The 17,786-nt window shown below is 23.1% G+C and overlaps 1 protein-coding gene across 1 annotated transcript in view; it reads right to left on the reverse strand.

The window, feature by feature from the left end:
• Positions 1–9,712: 9,712 nt before the first annotated feature.
• LOC145844085 (cyclic AMP-responsive element-binding protein 3-like protein 1) overlaps positions 9,713–17,786 on the reverse strand; it is a 32,230-nt gene continuing 24,156 nt past the window's right edge. The window contains exons 10-14 of the mRNA XM_082951430.1: positions 16,977–17,059; positions 11,814–11,976; positions 11,302–11,518; positions 10,847–11,093; positions 9,713–10,462 (exon numbers count right to left, since the gene is read on the reverse strand). Of these exons, the coding sequence (XP_082807556.1) occupies positions 10,378–10,462; positions 10,847–11,093; positions 11,302–11,518; positions 11,814–11,976; positions 16,977–17,059 (795 nt within the window). The 3' untranslated portion in view covers positions 9,713–10,377. The remainder of the gene's footprint in view (positions 10,463–10,846; positions 11,094–11,301; positions 11,519–11,813; positions 11,977–16,976; positions 17,060–17,786) is intronic.

Below are 17,786 nucleotides of genomic sequence, written 5' to 3' on the forward strand. Positions count from 1 at the left end.
TTAGTGTTTTTTAGTAGCACCTAATAGTAGTATATATTGCTTTGTCTATCTTACTTTATAGAGTTTTTAATCGTGATTATTGCGTTTGCATGAAACACCGTGTTGAATAAAACTCTCAATCTGAAATTGTCTAATTAGTGTAGTTGTATCAATTTAAGTTTTACATAATTTTAAAGAGTTTAACGTATCATTTTACGTTTGAAAAACTTTTTAGTAAAGTTTAAAAAGTTTAATGTGTTTATTAATTCAGTTAAAATTAAGAACACAGTTAATTTAACTTAACTAAATAAACATTAATTAATTTTTAGCAAAAATACTCTTATATTTTATTTTTTTATTTATATTTAAGGTCTATTTTTTTTTGATTTTTTAATTATATAAGTTTTACTGAATGCAGTTTACTACTATAGTAAGTAAAAACTTAAAAATAGATGTTTAATAAATTTTGTCAACAAGTTTGATGTACTACTTATTTACTTGAAAATGAAAATAGTATAATTCTTAATTTTGAGCTTTATAATTTTAGTTTCTCTAATAAAATTAAAACACTTATATTAAAAAAATAAAAACAATACGATTAACAGCACCTAGTTTAAATCGAAATAATGGCGTACTTAAATTACAATTTGCTTCAACTGTAATAAAAACAAGAAAGTAAGTTGTCGAGAACACTAAAGCTTAAATTAAAAATGTTATAATTTTAATAACATAATAGATCAAATATTTCACTTATACAAACTACCAACTTGGGTTCAAAGCTTTTGGAGAAGTTGCAGTTTCTGAAGAAGGATTTACTTTTAAAAAATTAAACATTTTAGATAGTGGTTTGTTAGATTTTATGAAGTTTTCAGTTTTTTGTTTAATTTCCTTGTGTAGTAACCGGTTGACCGTAAACAAAGAGTTTTCAGTATTTTTTTGAAGCTGTAGTAATTCAGAGTTTTTCATTTTTAAATATTTCTTATCCATTGAAGTAGAAGTTAAATCTTTTTGATTTAGCTCATTTACTAAAAAATATTTAATATCATTTAAGTATAAACTTATGAGAAAAGAGTTGTTAAGAAATTATTTTAATGAAAATAGAAAAACACTAATGGTTATAAAAGCTGTCTTAATCTTCTTATTTAACTTTAGTTTTATTAAAATTATACTTATTTGATATTTATTTTTTTTATACGACGTTGTATTCGTATGTGAAATAAAACTTTTGTAGTTGTATTTTACTTAGTATTATGACTTTTGACTTTAAAATTTAACTACAAGTTGTAATAGAGTTTAATTTAAAAAAATCTTTGATCAATAAGGACTGAATTAAAACTTTATAGTTCGAATTTTTAAAATGATCTTTTTACCTAGTTCGTTTTCTTTTTATTTTTAATTGTTATACATTTAAGTAGATCTTTTACTAGTTATAATATATATTTACTTTGCGTAATTCAATTAGTTTCATTTTGTAAAATAATTTGATTTTGTCTAATGGAAAAACTTAAACTAAAAGTATGTTCTTAGCTTTCAAAATTAAAAACTGAGTTTGAAAAATATATGTTAGCATATGGTACTTATATTTTAAAATATTCATAATAAAAACGTTTTTATCAATTAAAAAAAGTTTTTATTATAATTTACTTACCAGCAGATGCAAGCCCCAACAATTTTCTTTTATTCTCTTCGACAGAATTATAATCTTCAAGTAAAATTTTGTTAATCACTGACAGAGTTTTTTCTAATTCTTCTTTTTTTGCTATTAACTCATCTCTTTTTGTGATTGTCTGATCTCTCTTTGAAATGATTTCATCTCTTTTTGTGATTGTCTCATTTTTTTTTCTTAATTCCATTTGAAGATTTAAAAAATCTTTTTTTGTTTGTGCTAAACAAATTGTAATAAAATTACGTAAATGTTAATATTTGAATTTGAACTACTTTTCTACTAGAAAACTTTTAAATTTAAAATGCATAGTTGATATATAATGTCAACAGTGTAAAAACAAAATAAAAACGTGTTATAATCTTAAAAATATAACCAGAACTAAGAAACTGTATACTTTAATGTTTTTTAAATTATTCTATATTGTTTTATCAAACAAAGGTCTACATTATTTGCTTAAGTTAACTTAAGTTGGGTAAAACACAACTTGACTACAAAAAATGATGGAATAGTTAAATTAAAATAATCCTTTTTTATTTGTGTTATAATAAAATAAAACAAAGACTTAAGGTTAAATTTCAAAGCTGCATGTAGTCATAGTCAAAAACTAAATACTTATTTGAAAAGTACATATATAAATAAAAAATAATATGTGACCATAAAAACCTTTAATTTACTCTACCTTATATCATAACTTTTCGCTAACCTAAAAGTTTTAACCTTAAGTTCTTTATAAAAACTAACTTTATAAGTAATATAGAACTTGTTTTTAGTTGGCTATTAGTTCAAAACTAGTAAAACATTTTTGTCGATTATCAACAAAATTTTATTAATATCAGGGTTTCCCAAATTTATTTTCTCGATCGCCACCTAGTATAGTTAAACAAATAACCCCCTTTTTATTACACATCGCCTCTCTATTGTGTAAAATAATCTCCTATTTACTTAGTTGCCCCCTTACTAATTGTTGATCTTTGATACCCAAAATGGCCCGCAAAGTAGTACTTTTGGGAAACCCTAGTTTAGATGAAAGCTATTTAAATACAAGTGAAACTAACATCTACTAATTCATTTTATTAACATTTACTTAAATAGTCATATTAACTATTTAAGTAAACGTTATTTAAACTTTAGTTTTGTTTTATCATACAACAACAGGTTATACTTCAACTTTTTAGAATAAATTTTAATCTGAATACAAATCAAACTAACAGTTACTAGTTCCCGCTTCGTTATTCATGTTCAAAGTAGAAATGGAAGCATGATCTGTAGCTACAACAGAACCAGTTATTAAATTGAACTCTTTTCTAACATTTTTCTTCTTAATCACAACAACTCTGAAATAGTTTTTAATTTATTTTTAGGCAAGGCTGCTTGTTTAGTTTTTTATGATCTCACCTATCAAAACTTTGAAAATAGTTTGATAATTAAATATTCAATTTGAAACATATGTATAACAGTGTTCGTTACAATGCACTAAATTGCACATGCACTTATTAAAAAAAAGATAAATTAAATGTTTTCCGATGTTTTAAATTTACTTAAAACAATAATTGGTTTTTATAATAATAAAAACAAACAAAATTGCTACAATTATACAATAAAACATTTAGGGTTGCCTTAGTTCAGAACTTCTCATGTGTTTACAACTATGACAAGTCCATACTTGGGGCCACTATGGCAGCTATATAGAGTATAGAAGAGAAGATAAATAGTTTATATTTAGAACGGGGACAGTTCAAATATTTATGAGATTCATTTATGCACGAAGACAGTTTTGCGCGAAGAAAATTATGCACGAAGGGTCATTTTCGAAAAAGGGTAAGAAATAGATTAATAGATTGAAAAGTATATACTAATAAACAAAAAAAATACCGACCAAAGTTAAGGGTTAGGGGTAACAGTTATAACAAAAAAAAATCATAATATATAAGAAAAATTAAATATATATAATAATATAAAAAGCCGACTAACAGTGAGCATTAGGAATAACAGGAAAGTAAAAAAATATATATGCATGAATAAATTAAAAAATAAAATAAAAATAAAATAAAAAAGTTACCGACCAAGGGAACATAAGAGTATCAGTGATAATTGAAAAATAGGAAAAAGAAAAATTATTAAAAAAAGTAAAAAAATACTAAGGAAAAAAAGAAAAATTTTATTGAATAAGGTTTTGAAATACCAGTGATAGTAAAAATAAAAAAAAGTTAAGTAAATTAATAAAAACAGTTTTATAAAAACTTCAACCCGTGCAAAAATGACATCACGTGAAAAAGTGACCTTTCATGCAAAATTTTCATCTCGTGCATTTTTGACCAATTTAAAACACAAGATTACCCATTTTTCATGCAATGTTTTAAACTGAACCGCAGTAACAACAATGCATTAAAACTAAATGTGTGTATTTCTAATTTCTAACACATTTTAACTAAGACTCACTGCGCATAGTAATGTATAAAAGCTACGTAATTTTATAGCTTCTTACTTATGTTGGTATCACTTTAAATTAATTTTAATTTCAAAAAATGGTTTGTAAACTATTGTATAATTCAAAAACTTTTAAACAAGTTAAAAAAAATTTTTTTGTAATAAAGTATTCTTAGTTAGTTAAACGTGATAAACTATGTTGTACTAAGTATAAATTATACCTTATAAACCGTGATAGTTTGTTTATAAATATACTTAATGTACAATAATAATACGATTTTTCTTTAAAATACTTTGATACTTTAAATTAAGACGTAGTACAGCTACTTATACGAAGTAATTTTTTTTTTGTCAATAAAGTTTTACGTAGAAAATCAAGTCTTATTTTGTAAACTGTTAAGTTTTGTTTGTTAAGTTTTATAAATAGATTTTCAATAACGGTTAATTACAAAGGAAATAAAAATCTTATGAAAATAATTAATATTGATACAAAATTGATAAAACTAAACACTTATCTAATAGCAAACCAATAAAAATTATTCGTGTTTGCGGCTTTAATTTGACTTGTTCTTAAATTAAAGGTTGTTTGATGATTTTAAATGTTTTGATGGAAAATTTTTAAAGTATTTTGTTTGAATTTAAAACAAAACCCACTCTGCTTAGTTTAGACAGTACACCGTAAAATGTATGTATTTTACATTAACAATAATTATAAACTTAAATATAGTGTTATATTTTCCGATACTTAAGCAGAAAAGAAACTGCTATAATTGAATATAAAATATTAACATTGTTTCTCCGATTGTTTTAGATTTTGTAAACAAAAGAAAAACAAACTTCAGAAATAAAAAAATTTTGTAAACAAAAATTTAAATGAGTTTAATGAATTGGAAAAAAATAGTTTATTAAGAAATATAAAATGTATTTTTATTTTGTTATTACTTAAAGCTTATTATTACGCTTTGTTTAAATTGTAAAACTGAACTATTTACTAAGACTTTTTGTAGTCGTAAAAAAATTAAGAGTTATAATAACTAAGAAGTTAGCAAAAATAAGTTTTTAAAATATTCATACAAAAAAATCAAAACCTTAATTATAAACTAGTAGAAATTTTGTAACATAAATATACTTTATGCATTAATTTAAGGTTGTTTGAATTCTGTAATAATATTGTAATACTTTAACACACTTTGTTGGTATATATCTTTTTTTTAACTATCATTTAACATAAGACATAACATAAGTAAGAAATATCATTTAAATAAAAGACTGTAAAGTTTTTCGTTGAAACTCAATTTTACAAATAACTGATAGCAAAAAACTTATAACAAAATATTTACTTGTTATCATTTGAAGTTTGTTGAGTTTCAGAAATTTCAGTAACTTCATTTTCAGATTCACTGGATGTTGTATCTGAAGCTTCTAGTTTCTCGAATATTTTAAAATGATTACTGCTGGCCATTTTTATCAAATTTTCGACAACTTATAAAAGTTATTAAAGATCTAACAATATTACACAATAATTGATAATTTTATAACACTTTTTCAGCTTTTTAAACTTTACTTGACTTGAAGTTTTTATGTGTTAACATTTTGAAGAGAAAACCAACTAGTTTAATTTGAACCAGAGTTGATTTACAGTTTAATCGGCAAACAACTGTAATAATTAGATTGGTAAATATTTATATATTTTTTATTTTAATTTCGCTTGTAAGTAATTAAAATTTCATAGTTACGGATGACAAAACAAAATTATAAATACATAATTTATTTTAGTTTTTTTAAGTTAAATAAGAATATTCTAAAGTTTTATTTTCGTTCTTAACAAATAAAGCATTTTAGAAATTGACTGAGCCTATTCGTTTTTTAAAAAACAAAAACACTGAAACTTATGGTAATGAAAAAACTTAACATTATAAATTCTGCAAATGAAAAGTAAAAACAAAGCTGCCTAAAACCAACTAAAGAACAAAAGAAAATCTATATTGAAAGGTAAGTTGTAAAGTTTAATATTTAACTTTTATATTAAGCGGTCGTAACTTATAACAATTGTTCAATAGATAATAAAATGTTTTTTATGTGATTGTTTTCTATAGATTTTTGTTTGCTGTTAAATTCTAATCGTTTTTAGGGAAACATTAAGATTTGTACTGGTACAGATTGTTGAACACAAATTTAAACTTTTATATTTATTCTTCAAATTTATTTTTTTTCATTTTTTTTATTTATGCAATAAAAATGAAACTTTAAACTTAAAAAAGTTGTTTGTAAGAACATGATATAATAAAATACTTTACTTATAATAGTAAGTTTATACTTTTTACATACACATCAATGTTACGTCTACTTGTCAGCTACCAAGTTTGTAATTTATCTATGTTTGGCTGAATACCTTGAGATCCAGATACTTGAAACTCTTTAAATAAAAAAACTAAATACATTTTTGTTTACAACTCATTGTTAAGCGATACTTTGTAAATATAAACCCTAAATTATTAAATATTGTTACCCTCAAACTAACAGAGTTATTTTTAAACTACTAACTACCAAAAAGTATTAAAAACAATCCTTAACTATAACCCCTGAAAAAATTGTACTTTAAATTCATAAGTTAATTCATAAAAAAACGGTTCAAAACTATATAACATTTAAACTATAAAAAAATTCCAAACAACCGAGCTTTAATTCGAAAGATATCTAGATACTTGTTTTTATTTATTGTAAAATATTTAATGATATGTGTAATAATTCTGAACTTTAAAATTTGTTCAACTTACTTATATATGTTTTTACAATCATACAATTTTTTTACTATTATCAATATACAACCAAACTGAGGTTATAGCTTGTTTAAAGTAAACAATTACATTATATTATTATAATTACATATAATAGTTTTATTTTCTACATCGTTTTCTACAAACCTAAATATGAAATTATTGATATTAATTTTTTTTGTGGCAAAACGGTTTAATACATTAAAAGTTTAAAGATTTAGTCGAAATATTTTATGTATTTTTTTAACAATAAATAAAAAATAAATATGATAACCAAAAAATAGTAGTTAGGTTTTTTTTTTACAAGTCTGAGTAACAGTCAGAAAATATTAAACTTTTAGTCTTAAAAACATCTTAAATAATTTATCTTGAATTTTGTTTATGGTTTTACATTTACCAAATTAAGTTACAACAAAGGTATTTTCTAACATTGATAAACTTTTACAACAAGAAATTATTGATTTGAGGCATAACTTTTTTTTTCAAATAATAAATAAATAACTTTATACTTTTTACTTATCTAGTCAAGGCCGCATTTCTAAATGTGGAAAAAGAAATAAATTAAAAACAAAATCAAAAACAAACCCATGTCAACTGAGCCGTCACACAAGCAATCATTCAAAATAAGCTTGTTAATTAATTTATTCGCTAGTTGGCGCTTAGTTAGATTTCTAAGTACATTTTTTATATTTCATTATACTCAAAGTTTTTAAGAGGAACATAAAATAAACTTGTTGTATTCATAGATTTAGCTGGTCCGTGATATCTACTATGATAAAGTAGCTTGTTTTTGTTTACTACGCTTTCTACATACTAAGTTAAAAGGATGCAACCATTTGTACATTCAAATCGCAAAACAGTCTTTTTGCTAACTCTTGAATTGTTAACTCTTTAAAACTCTTGATTGCTTATCTTAATATAATCTTTCAACCTCTGTTAACTTAATTAGTCTAACAATTCTGTTGTTAAACATAAAAAAAAATATAGGACACTTAAAGTTAGAAAAAGTTTTTTCCTTACTTTGATTTCTGTAGATCCCGTTCAAAATATACAAATCATAACAATAAAATATATGCTTTTGATATAGTTGTTTTATTGTTCTCATAAGTTTTTTGTGCCTGTTCTATTTCGTTTTATCTTTTTTAGAATTTTTTTCTGTTTGCATATTTTGTATCAACTAATAAATTGCGAGCATTTCGATTATTTTTAATGAGTTAATTAGTTTTAAATAAAAACATTGTAGTTAAGAACAACAAAGTTTTTTATCATAAAACCTAAATTTTAATCAATATTCAGTAGAATTGTAATTGATGAAAAACGCTATCCTCATTTGAGCAAAGGAAAAAACAAATTTGCCCACTACTTTTTAATTTTATCATACTAATGTAAGATTAAGTTGATATCATGCATTTAAAAAATTAATACTTTTTGTAGTTTTAAAAAAAATTTAAGTTACAAAAAATACTGTTTGTTATTAAAAAAAAAACTGTTCAAAATTAAACTTAGTCTGTTGTATAATTAAATTAAGTTTATTTAATTATGCAAATCAGTGTATTTCAATTTTGCACATATTTTTTTAATTGTGCTGTTAATATATCTTTAGTTTTACAAATTAAAAATGTAATAGATATAACTATTTTTTCATAATACTAACAAATATAATCAATTTAGATACAATAAGATTGTTACTATTAAAAGAATTATATTAAAACTCATCTAGTGTGCACAAAACTTAATTGACTTACTGTGCACAGATTTTAATGTTTTAAAAAACTACTTCTAATTAAACCCATTGATATCTGTCTTTTTTCTAAACATTTTTGATTTGACAATTTTTTTATTAGATTACATTGTTATGGTATAAACCTGTAACTTTTTCCCTATATTGTGTAAAGAATTAGTATTATAAGCCAAAATAGCATATATAATGCTTATACTAAACAGTCAAAAGTTTTTGGTAAAGACAATTAATATAAAACTTATTATTTAGCAACTAAACTATTTTTTTTATTTTAAACATAAAATTTGCAAATATATATAAAAAACAGCAAGTTTTAAAAAAGTAAATTTTGTTTATTTACCTAAAATGAAAAAGCTGTTACGTCTATTTACTACAAAGTGTTAGAAGATACGAACAAAACATGTTTAAATACTTTTGATTAAAAAAAATTACCACCTAAATTTCCATGAATTTATTTATAGTTCAAAACCTGATATTACTATAGCAGCACTAAAAAAAAGATGAAAAACATTTAAGATAAATTTAACTTTTTTGTTTTTATTCAATTACTCCTCAATTTAAATGTAAAGAAAAAATTGTCACCCGCGAAAAACGAAAAGGACGAAAAAATATATTATTATTATTGCAAAAAAGTTAATAAGAAAAAAAAGGTTTTTCTATACAAAAAACGAGAAAAAGTTAATTATTCTGGTTATTTTGAACAAAAAACAACTCTGATAAAAACACCAAAAATGCAATAAAAACACAATGTCTAAAGTAAAAATAAAGCGTAAAAAATTAATAGAAAAAATAAACTTTTCACCGAGAAAACGAACTTGTTAATAAATAAAACGTTTGATAGATATAAAGTATATAAAATAACCCTGAAAAAGATATATCAAAAAAAAAAGGTATAAAGCTTTTGACTAAAGCATACTTAAAAGGAATGAGCTTACTATATAAATATACATTAAAATTATACTAACACATACTTCTATATTTAACAAACAAAAAAAGTTTTAATAATAATAATAATATATATATATATATATAGAATTAACTAAAAGGTTTTAAAAGTTTTGATGATTTTTTGAGAAACAATAAAAGGTTTTTGGGATGACATCTAAAAGACATTGAAATGATTTTAGAAATAAAAAAGATATATAAATATATCTCTTTGAAAAACTTTTCTTTCAAAAAGTCATAAAAAAGTTACGAATTTATACAAAATTTAGAAAATAGTTTTAAACATTTTTTTATATAAAAACGTTTAAGTTTTTACTTTGATAAATGAATTTTTACACTAAATAAAATATTTTTTAATTTTTTTGGATTAAAAACACAATAACTTAGTTCACTTTAGAGCCTGTTAAATTCATTTATCAAAAATAGAGACAAAATAGTTAATAATTCTTATACACTTTTCGCTTTAATAAAAACATATCAACAAAAATAAAATTCAAAAAACAAAAGTGTTCTACCTTTAAAGCAGTAAAAAGCTAACAAATTCATTAAGACACATTTAAAAGATTTAATATTTACAAGAAAATTTTTCAAACAAAAGTTAATTTAGCTTTTACTTTAAAGGCACTCAACTAGAATGTATATACAAGATTACTTTTACAAATTATTTTAATCTTTTCAAAACTTAGATTAAAATAATAAATTAGTGTTTATTCCTCTTTAAAAGTTTTTTTCATGCAAAAATATCATTCGAAATGTCAATTTTTACAAAAGCGTATTTTCATGAAATTATTTAAAACTTGTTATTTTTACATCGATGTATTTAACATCAAATTCCAGCAAATTTATTTCAAATTAAATTTTCTCACATTCTTGGTCAGTGGAATCAAAACTTCCAATCTTTTGCCCTGATTGTCGTGAAAAGTACGTCTGTAAAAAATATATTTATTAAACTATATAAAAAATAAAATAAATATATAACAAATAAATGTAAAAATTTTGTAATAATATATAAATTTTAAAATAAAAAATACATTATCTAAATATATCAATATGTTTCCTTAGTCTTGAAAAAAAATAACTAAAATTTGTAGACAAATTTGTAGTAAATTGTTTCGATTTATGTTTTATTTGATTAAGTGAAATTGAAACTGGTCAACTTTTAGAGGTGAACAACTATTTAACAAAAAAACTGAAATACATTCTGGCAAACAAATTTACTTGTGGAGATACATAAAAGTTTTTTTGATATAAATAACCCTACTCCATAAAATAGTTAAAATAAAGAAATCAAAATAATTAAAATACACTTACCTAGCAGCGTTGATTATTTTCTTCTTCCCTCCCCCCTCGACATTTATGATGGTTACCGCTTGCTGCTGCCCTCCAGTGACGTTGATGTTTGAAACAAGATTGCTCTTCTTCAGATCCGCCTGCACCATTTGAGGGGATTCCCTCTTGGTGACCAGCTGCTTGGCAACCAACTGTTGCTTGGCAACAACCGGAAGCTTCGTCCCGCCAAAGTTTCCCACCCCAACCTTCTTCTGCTTGATAACGCGACCTAGTGGATAAAAAAATATTAAAAAATATATATTTTTACTTGCTCAAATCAAAGCCAAAATAATTTACATTTCAAAAGTTTAAAGTTTTATCAAGTTTACCATAAAAATTATCAAACTATTTTTCTTAAAAACTAAAGAAACTAACTATTATTTATGAAAACTGATCAGGAAAAATATTTTTTTTTTAAATAATACAAAAATAAAAACCTTTATAATCATTATTGAAAAACTTGTCCACATCGCAAATCATGGGAGAACCTCCCTCCTGAATCATTTCCTCCTTGACGTCTTCCTGATAAGGAAGAATGACTCCACCTTGGTTCGGATCCTCCTGATTTTCCTGAATAAAGTTCTGATTCGCTGAACTGTTGTCCAGTATTGGAAGCCACCCGGAAACGAAAAACACAAAACTCAAGCACAGCATCTGTAAAGACAAAAAGTAAAAATAGTTAATTTTGTTGTTATGAGCAGAATAAATTAGATTAATAATAGGATAAGTACACATTGCATTATTTATTTTCTATTAGGTGCAATACCTGCAATTATAACGAAAACAATTACAAAATATTGAAGATATAAAACTTCAAACAGGCCATCAAAAAATCTTTTGCTAATTATGACAAAACTATGCCACTGAAAAATTTCGTGTATGACTTCTTAAAAATTAATCTTTATAGGGTAAAAGAACAAACTTTAATTATTATTCAACAAATACTGACCATCATACAGCTAGAAGTTTGTGTGTGCTGACTGTTAACAGACGATTTTGTTGTCAGGAGCTGCTGAAGATTCCTGACTTGCTGCATCAATGACGAGTTGGCTTCTTCGAGATCTTTCACTTTCCTCTTCATGCAGTTCGCTTCTTCTTCCTTTCTGTCCATTCTGTTGATTGTTTTATAAATTATTAACATTTTTAGTTAGACTTTATTATTATTTCTTAGATAAACTTGTTAAACTTGTTTATAAGTAGCTTTTCTACATTGAAATAAATATAATAAATATGTTTTTCGATACATCAAAAAAACTGTATTGATATTCGGCATTTTACTATTATACTACAAAGAGGATAATTATCAGTGTTTCTTATCAGCTTTTTAAAAGTTTTTATTTTCTTGTATAGTTCAGCAAAAACCTTCTTATTTTTTAAAATAAAATCATGTTATGTTTGGAATTGATTTAAGAAAACTAACAAGTGATCATCACAACAAATTCTTAAGTATTAAATATACATCAACAGGATATTAAACTTTAATTGACCTTTAACAAAATATTTAGTTAATATCAAAACTTGAAATTCAATAGGTTTAATTTGAAAGAATATATTTCATTAAACAAATGAATTTGAAATTAGAATAAGATGTGAGAAATATTCTACAAAACTTGTTTTTAAAAACTGTATCAGGTCGTAGTTCACGATTGTAACATTAAAGAAATATTTTGAAAGTCGTTTTGTATAATCGAATTATAATGGAAATCAATGATACAAGTTTTTAAATTAGGTCATACTTTATTACAATGACGTCACATAGTGATAAAATGTTGTAATTTCATACTGTCTGCCATATATAACCTCATATACAGACTTTTATTTTAAATTGTATGTGGGGTAAAGGTTATAAATTAAAGTATGCAATGTGATATTTATTTAGTTTGAAATGTTTATTTTTTATATCTTTATCCAATAGTATAACTTTGATCATGTTTTTAACTAATTTTGTTTGAAATACAAAGAAACTACAAAAAGTGACACTTTTGTAACAAAAGCAAACAAACACTAGAACAATACAACAAAAAAGATGTGTAATTTAATGAAATAAAGAAGTAAGAAACAGTAAACTGAAGTTAAAAACATGAATATTTAATTAGATAAGTAAGCATGATTAATCGATTAAAGAAATTCTTTAGTAAACAACTGGAATATTTTGGAAACATTTCAAAATAAACAATTTTATCAAATTCCTTGACTTAATTATAGTTTACTTCATTTTTAAATTTATTTTAATAATTTTATTATATATAAAAGTTGTCAAGTTTAAATTTCTAATTCACTAGAAAAAAAGTGTAAAAAGTTTTATAAAATATAAAGCTAATATATAAATTAAAAACATATTTATAAAAAATTTACTATTTCTACAAAACATTGTTCTAGAAATTTTTGCCAACTCATATACCACGAACGAGTTCAAGTTATTCAAAATTTATTTATAAACATGGCATATAATTTATTATATTCATCATTGTAGTTCTGAACAAGTGCGAAAAATAATTTCAATAAAAACAAGTCGTGCAAAGAGTAATTTATTTCACGTCAAATTATATTACCAGGTCTAGCATGACTGAAGTTTAATAATAACTCACTTATTTGGTATTTTTAGATAAACTTGGATTTTTTTCTTAATCTCTTATAAGTGCGTCAATGCGAAGTTATTTATAGATTTAAAGATTTTGTTGTGATAGCTTGATTGAACAAAATAACAACTTTTTGTTTTTGTTTTTTAAATTGTTGTGTTTTTGTTTTTATCGAAAACTCTTAATTAATAAGCATAGGAATAAAACAAACTTATTTTTTTAAAGTAATTATTACAAAGTTTCTATAAAAGATTAAGTACTTATTTTATAATTTACACTATTTTTTTAGATTATTTTTTATGTTTACTGCAATAATAATTTCATTCTTTGAAAACAAGTTGGGTATGCTAATTATTAAATTTATATTATTTCAAAGCTAAATTATTTCGTGAAAAACTGTTTGAAACAAACATATTTGTGTTATTCACAAACAACCTACTGTTAATTTTCTCATATATCTAAAATGTGACTTAATCTTCAAGTTGAATGGAGTTTAAATAATAACCAGGCAAACAAAAAAGTTAAACTCCTTAAGAGTAATCCAAAAGCTTGTATAACAAACAATAATGAAAAGTTCGCATAACAAACAATAGTGTTTAACAACTTGTTTAACAATAATGAAAATAAATGATTGATTAGAAGCTTTTTGGAACAACTGACTTGGAACAAAGTGTGATATTTTGGGTGAGAAAAATTGATATTTTCAATTGTAAATTCTGATTTTTATGGTTGATTTAAATCCAATAAATTTTGAACTTTGTTTGGTGTAAAATGGTTGTATAACTTTATTTGTTTTATTTGTTAGCAAGTATACTAGATTAGTATTGATTTATACTTTGGTTGAAACTTTGGTTTTTATTCATCGCTTTTAAAATTAATTCCCGAAATTTTCTTATACTACTTTTTGAAGTATATTTCCTACTTGTTACCCACAAATATTTTGTAATCTGCATAAACCAACATTAAATACAAGTTTGATTTTTAAATTCCAAATAAATTTATCTGTTTCAAGTAAATGTTGCAATGGCTAAAATTCATACATATATAAAAATTTATGCTTAAATAGTTTAAAATGAGTTTAAAATTGAAATTAGTCCTAAAAATTATTTATAGCTTGAAATAAATAATTTTAGTTCGAAGATTATTGTTATTTAATTAGTTTGTATTCAGCTATTTTATTTAAAGAATTAATAGACTTAATAAACGCAGCCGTAGAAAATTATAATTAGGTTGCCTTATTAATAGAATAAAAATAAATTTTGCGTTGGTTGACTTAAATACAGGAAATAATTTAATAAAATATTTTGCTAAGTTAAATAAAAATTAGAGAGTAAAAAAATTATAAATTATTTTTAAAGTACTAAAAGTACCAAATTAGATAAAAATTAAATTTAAAACTTATCAACACTTATTTAACATGACATTTATAAGGAAGAAGTTTTTATAAAATAAGAATAAACTTCCTGAATATATGAGAAATTATTTATTATGTTTCATCAATAAAAACAACTTTAAACAATTCATGATTAATGATATAGAAAAAAGATATGGAAAAAAATCTAATTCAATTTACATTTTTAATGAAGATAAATAAGCAAATATATTGTGCTAAAGTAAAGTCTGCGGCTCGATAATGCAAACAAATAATTAATTTGTAGATTAAAATAAATAATACAAGAAACAACATATTTTCTATGTTACTTATATCTACTGCAGTTTCCCTGCATATTATATAACAAAAGTAAAAGAAGAAAAGATAAGATTTAAAAACTATTAAAAAGATAAAAACTAAAAGTATGCAAATCATATTTAAAAAGCAGAAAGGTATTATTCAAACTCGCTAGAATACTTCTAGATTGAACATGATTAAAATGAGGAGTAAAGTTATTAATCAACATAACAAAATCAGAAAGAAGTTAAACAAAAGTAACAGACTGTTCATAAAAACCAATCAAGAAATCAACAAAAACAATGAGCAGCAGTTTAAAGTCTGGAAGATAACACAAACAAGCTGAACAGAGTAAACAGAATGAATAGAAAACACTAGATGCACAAAATGCATGTACAAACAATTAACACATTTTGTTTGATTAAAATGCAATGTACCAAGCCGGTACTTGAGTTATTGATTGACTAATATTTCCAGAATGTTCCATTTGTTTGCAACATTTTGTGCTTGAAATTCGTTTGGTATTTTTAGAACAAACTTTTAATGTTATACAAACCATTCTAAGTTTTTTTCTATTTATAAAATTCTGTAGATAAATTTACAAACCTCTTAAACAACTCTTAAGAAATTCATAAATTTTTAAAATTAAAATGAGGTCATTAAAGAATTTCTAATATGGCAAAACTCGTCTGGTTTTTGATGTCTATAGTTTTTTTGGTTTTAAAAATTATTTTTAATTAGTTAAGTTGTTTGAGATTTCATTATTTTTTTAGTTTGTGACACTAAAGAGAATACAAAAATATTTAATTAAACTTCAATGTTGCTTTCCAAACAGCTGCATTGTTTACTTATATGTAAAATATTTGGTTAATTTATTTGTTTATTTTCACTAGTGATGTTTAACTTTTAATATTATATTGAGAAAACAGTGTTAATTCTTTTTTAATTTTTATATCTATAGATTTATTTTCAATAAAACTGCGTATAAAACTTTATAAATAATTATATTTTTTTATAAGAAAACATGACTTATTGTAAAAACTTTTAAACTGTAAAGTTTTTACCCTAATATAGCAATGCTGAGTCTTTAAACTACTTAAATTTATTGTAAAGTAAATAAATTAAGCAAATAGCCTATTGTTCATACAATTACAAAGCTACTTGAGAATATCTTGAACTTTTTAAGTGTTATATTAAAGTAAACATAAATGTCTGCAAAGCATCATTCTTACATAATGTATTGAAAAGTTATTATGTATTTGTTTTGGTGTTTAGCTTTGTAAATGAATGTAAAGTCTTATTTTTATGCAATAAAAACATTGAATAAAATATTAACAATACTTAAATATTAAGTTTTAGTATAAACTATTTTTTTCTTTAAGTTAAAGTAAGGCTAAATTTATTAAATTATTTTTTTAATCAATCTTCAAATTGGATATTTATCCTTAACAAAACTTGTGTATAATCAATTATTATAAGTTATATAAACAATTAAAATGTGCTTGAGTAATTTTCTCTTTTACTAAATGCTAAACAGCTGTTCTTGTAAAACTTTCTAATTGACTTCCTTTGATTATTATTTTTTCTTTTACTCTGCTTAAATGGTTGTATTTTTCGTGTGTTTACAATAAAAAGAGTTTATATAAAATACACATTTAGTAAGGTTAAATGGAGGTAATATACAAAATAATAAAATTAGTATTTCTTAACTATTTATATAGAAATTATTAAAAAGCTTTAAAGATTAACAGCTCTGAATAAAAGTTTTTTTAAATTAGTTAAAATAAACTTTTAAGCTCTATAATCTTAATACTACAACAATAAATCATTTTTGATCAAATTTCAATTTTAAATATTAACTAACTGTTTTTCTAGAGCTTCCAAATATTCTTTTTTCTTTCTTCTACTTTCTTGAGCAGATATTTTGTTCTTTATTTTGCGGCGAACCTAGGAAATTTAAAGTTTTGTTGATAAAGTTTTAACAAATAATTATTATTTAAAAACTACAAAATAAAAAAGTTTTTCGGTGAAATTTAGATGAAGAAACTCTGTATTCAAATTGGAACTAAAATATAAATAAACAATTATAAAAAATATATTTTTATGTGTCCTGTTTAAGTTGCTCAGGTTTTGACGCCTGAGTCCAACATTGCACAATAAACAATATAATAATAATAATACAAAACTATATATAGTCAGAAAAACAGTAATCCCTTGAAATAACTAAAACTTTTATGAAAGATCTAACAATCTAATAATCCATTTATAAAAATACTTCTAAGCAGAACAAACCAAATATTTACACAAAAATTAATCTTTGAAGATATGAGGTTATAATATCATACATATATATTTACAAATCTGTCATTCAGTAAAATACCAAATTATTTTAAGCATTAAAACGCGGTTTTGGATGCTTCTGTGCAACGGGATTAAAGTATTTAAAATTTAATTTATCTTGTTAATGCGCAAGTATTTATGTTTTAACTTGAGTTCCTTTGTTTAAATTTATACTTATTTTCTGAGGTTTAAAACTAATCCGGCACACCTTAAACTTAATTACTTGTGGGTAATATTAATTATTTGTGGGTTATTTTAAGTCTAAACATTGGTGAAAGTTTTTATTTGAACTAAATTCAAATAAACTTCTTAATTACTAACGGTAGATTAATTA

Source organism: Thalia democratica, chromosome 9 (genome assembly GCF_965202585.1).
Source record: "Thalia democratica chromosome 9, ktThaDemo2.hap1.1, whole genome shotgun sequence".
Classification (NCBI taxonomy): domain Eukaryota; kingdom Metazoa; phylum Chordata; class Thaliacea; order Salpida; family Salpidae; genus Thalia; species Thalia democratica.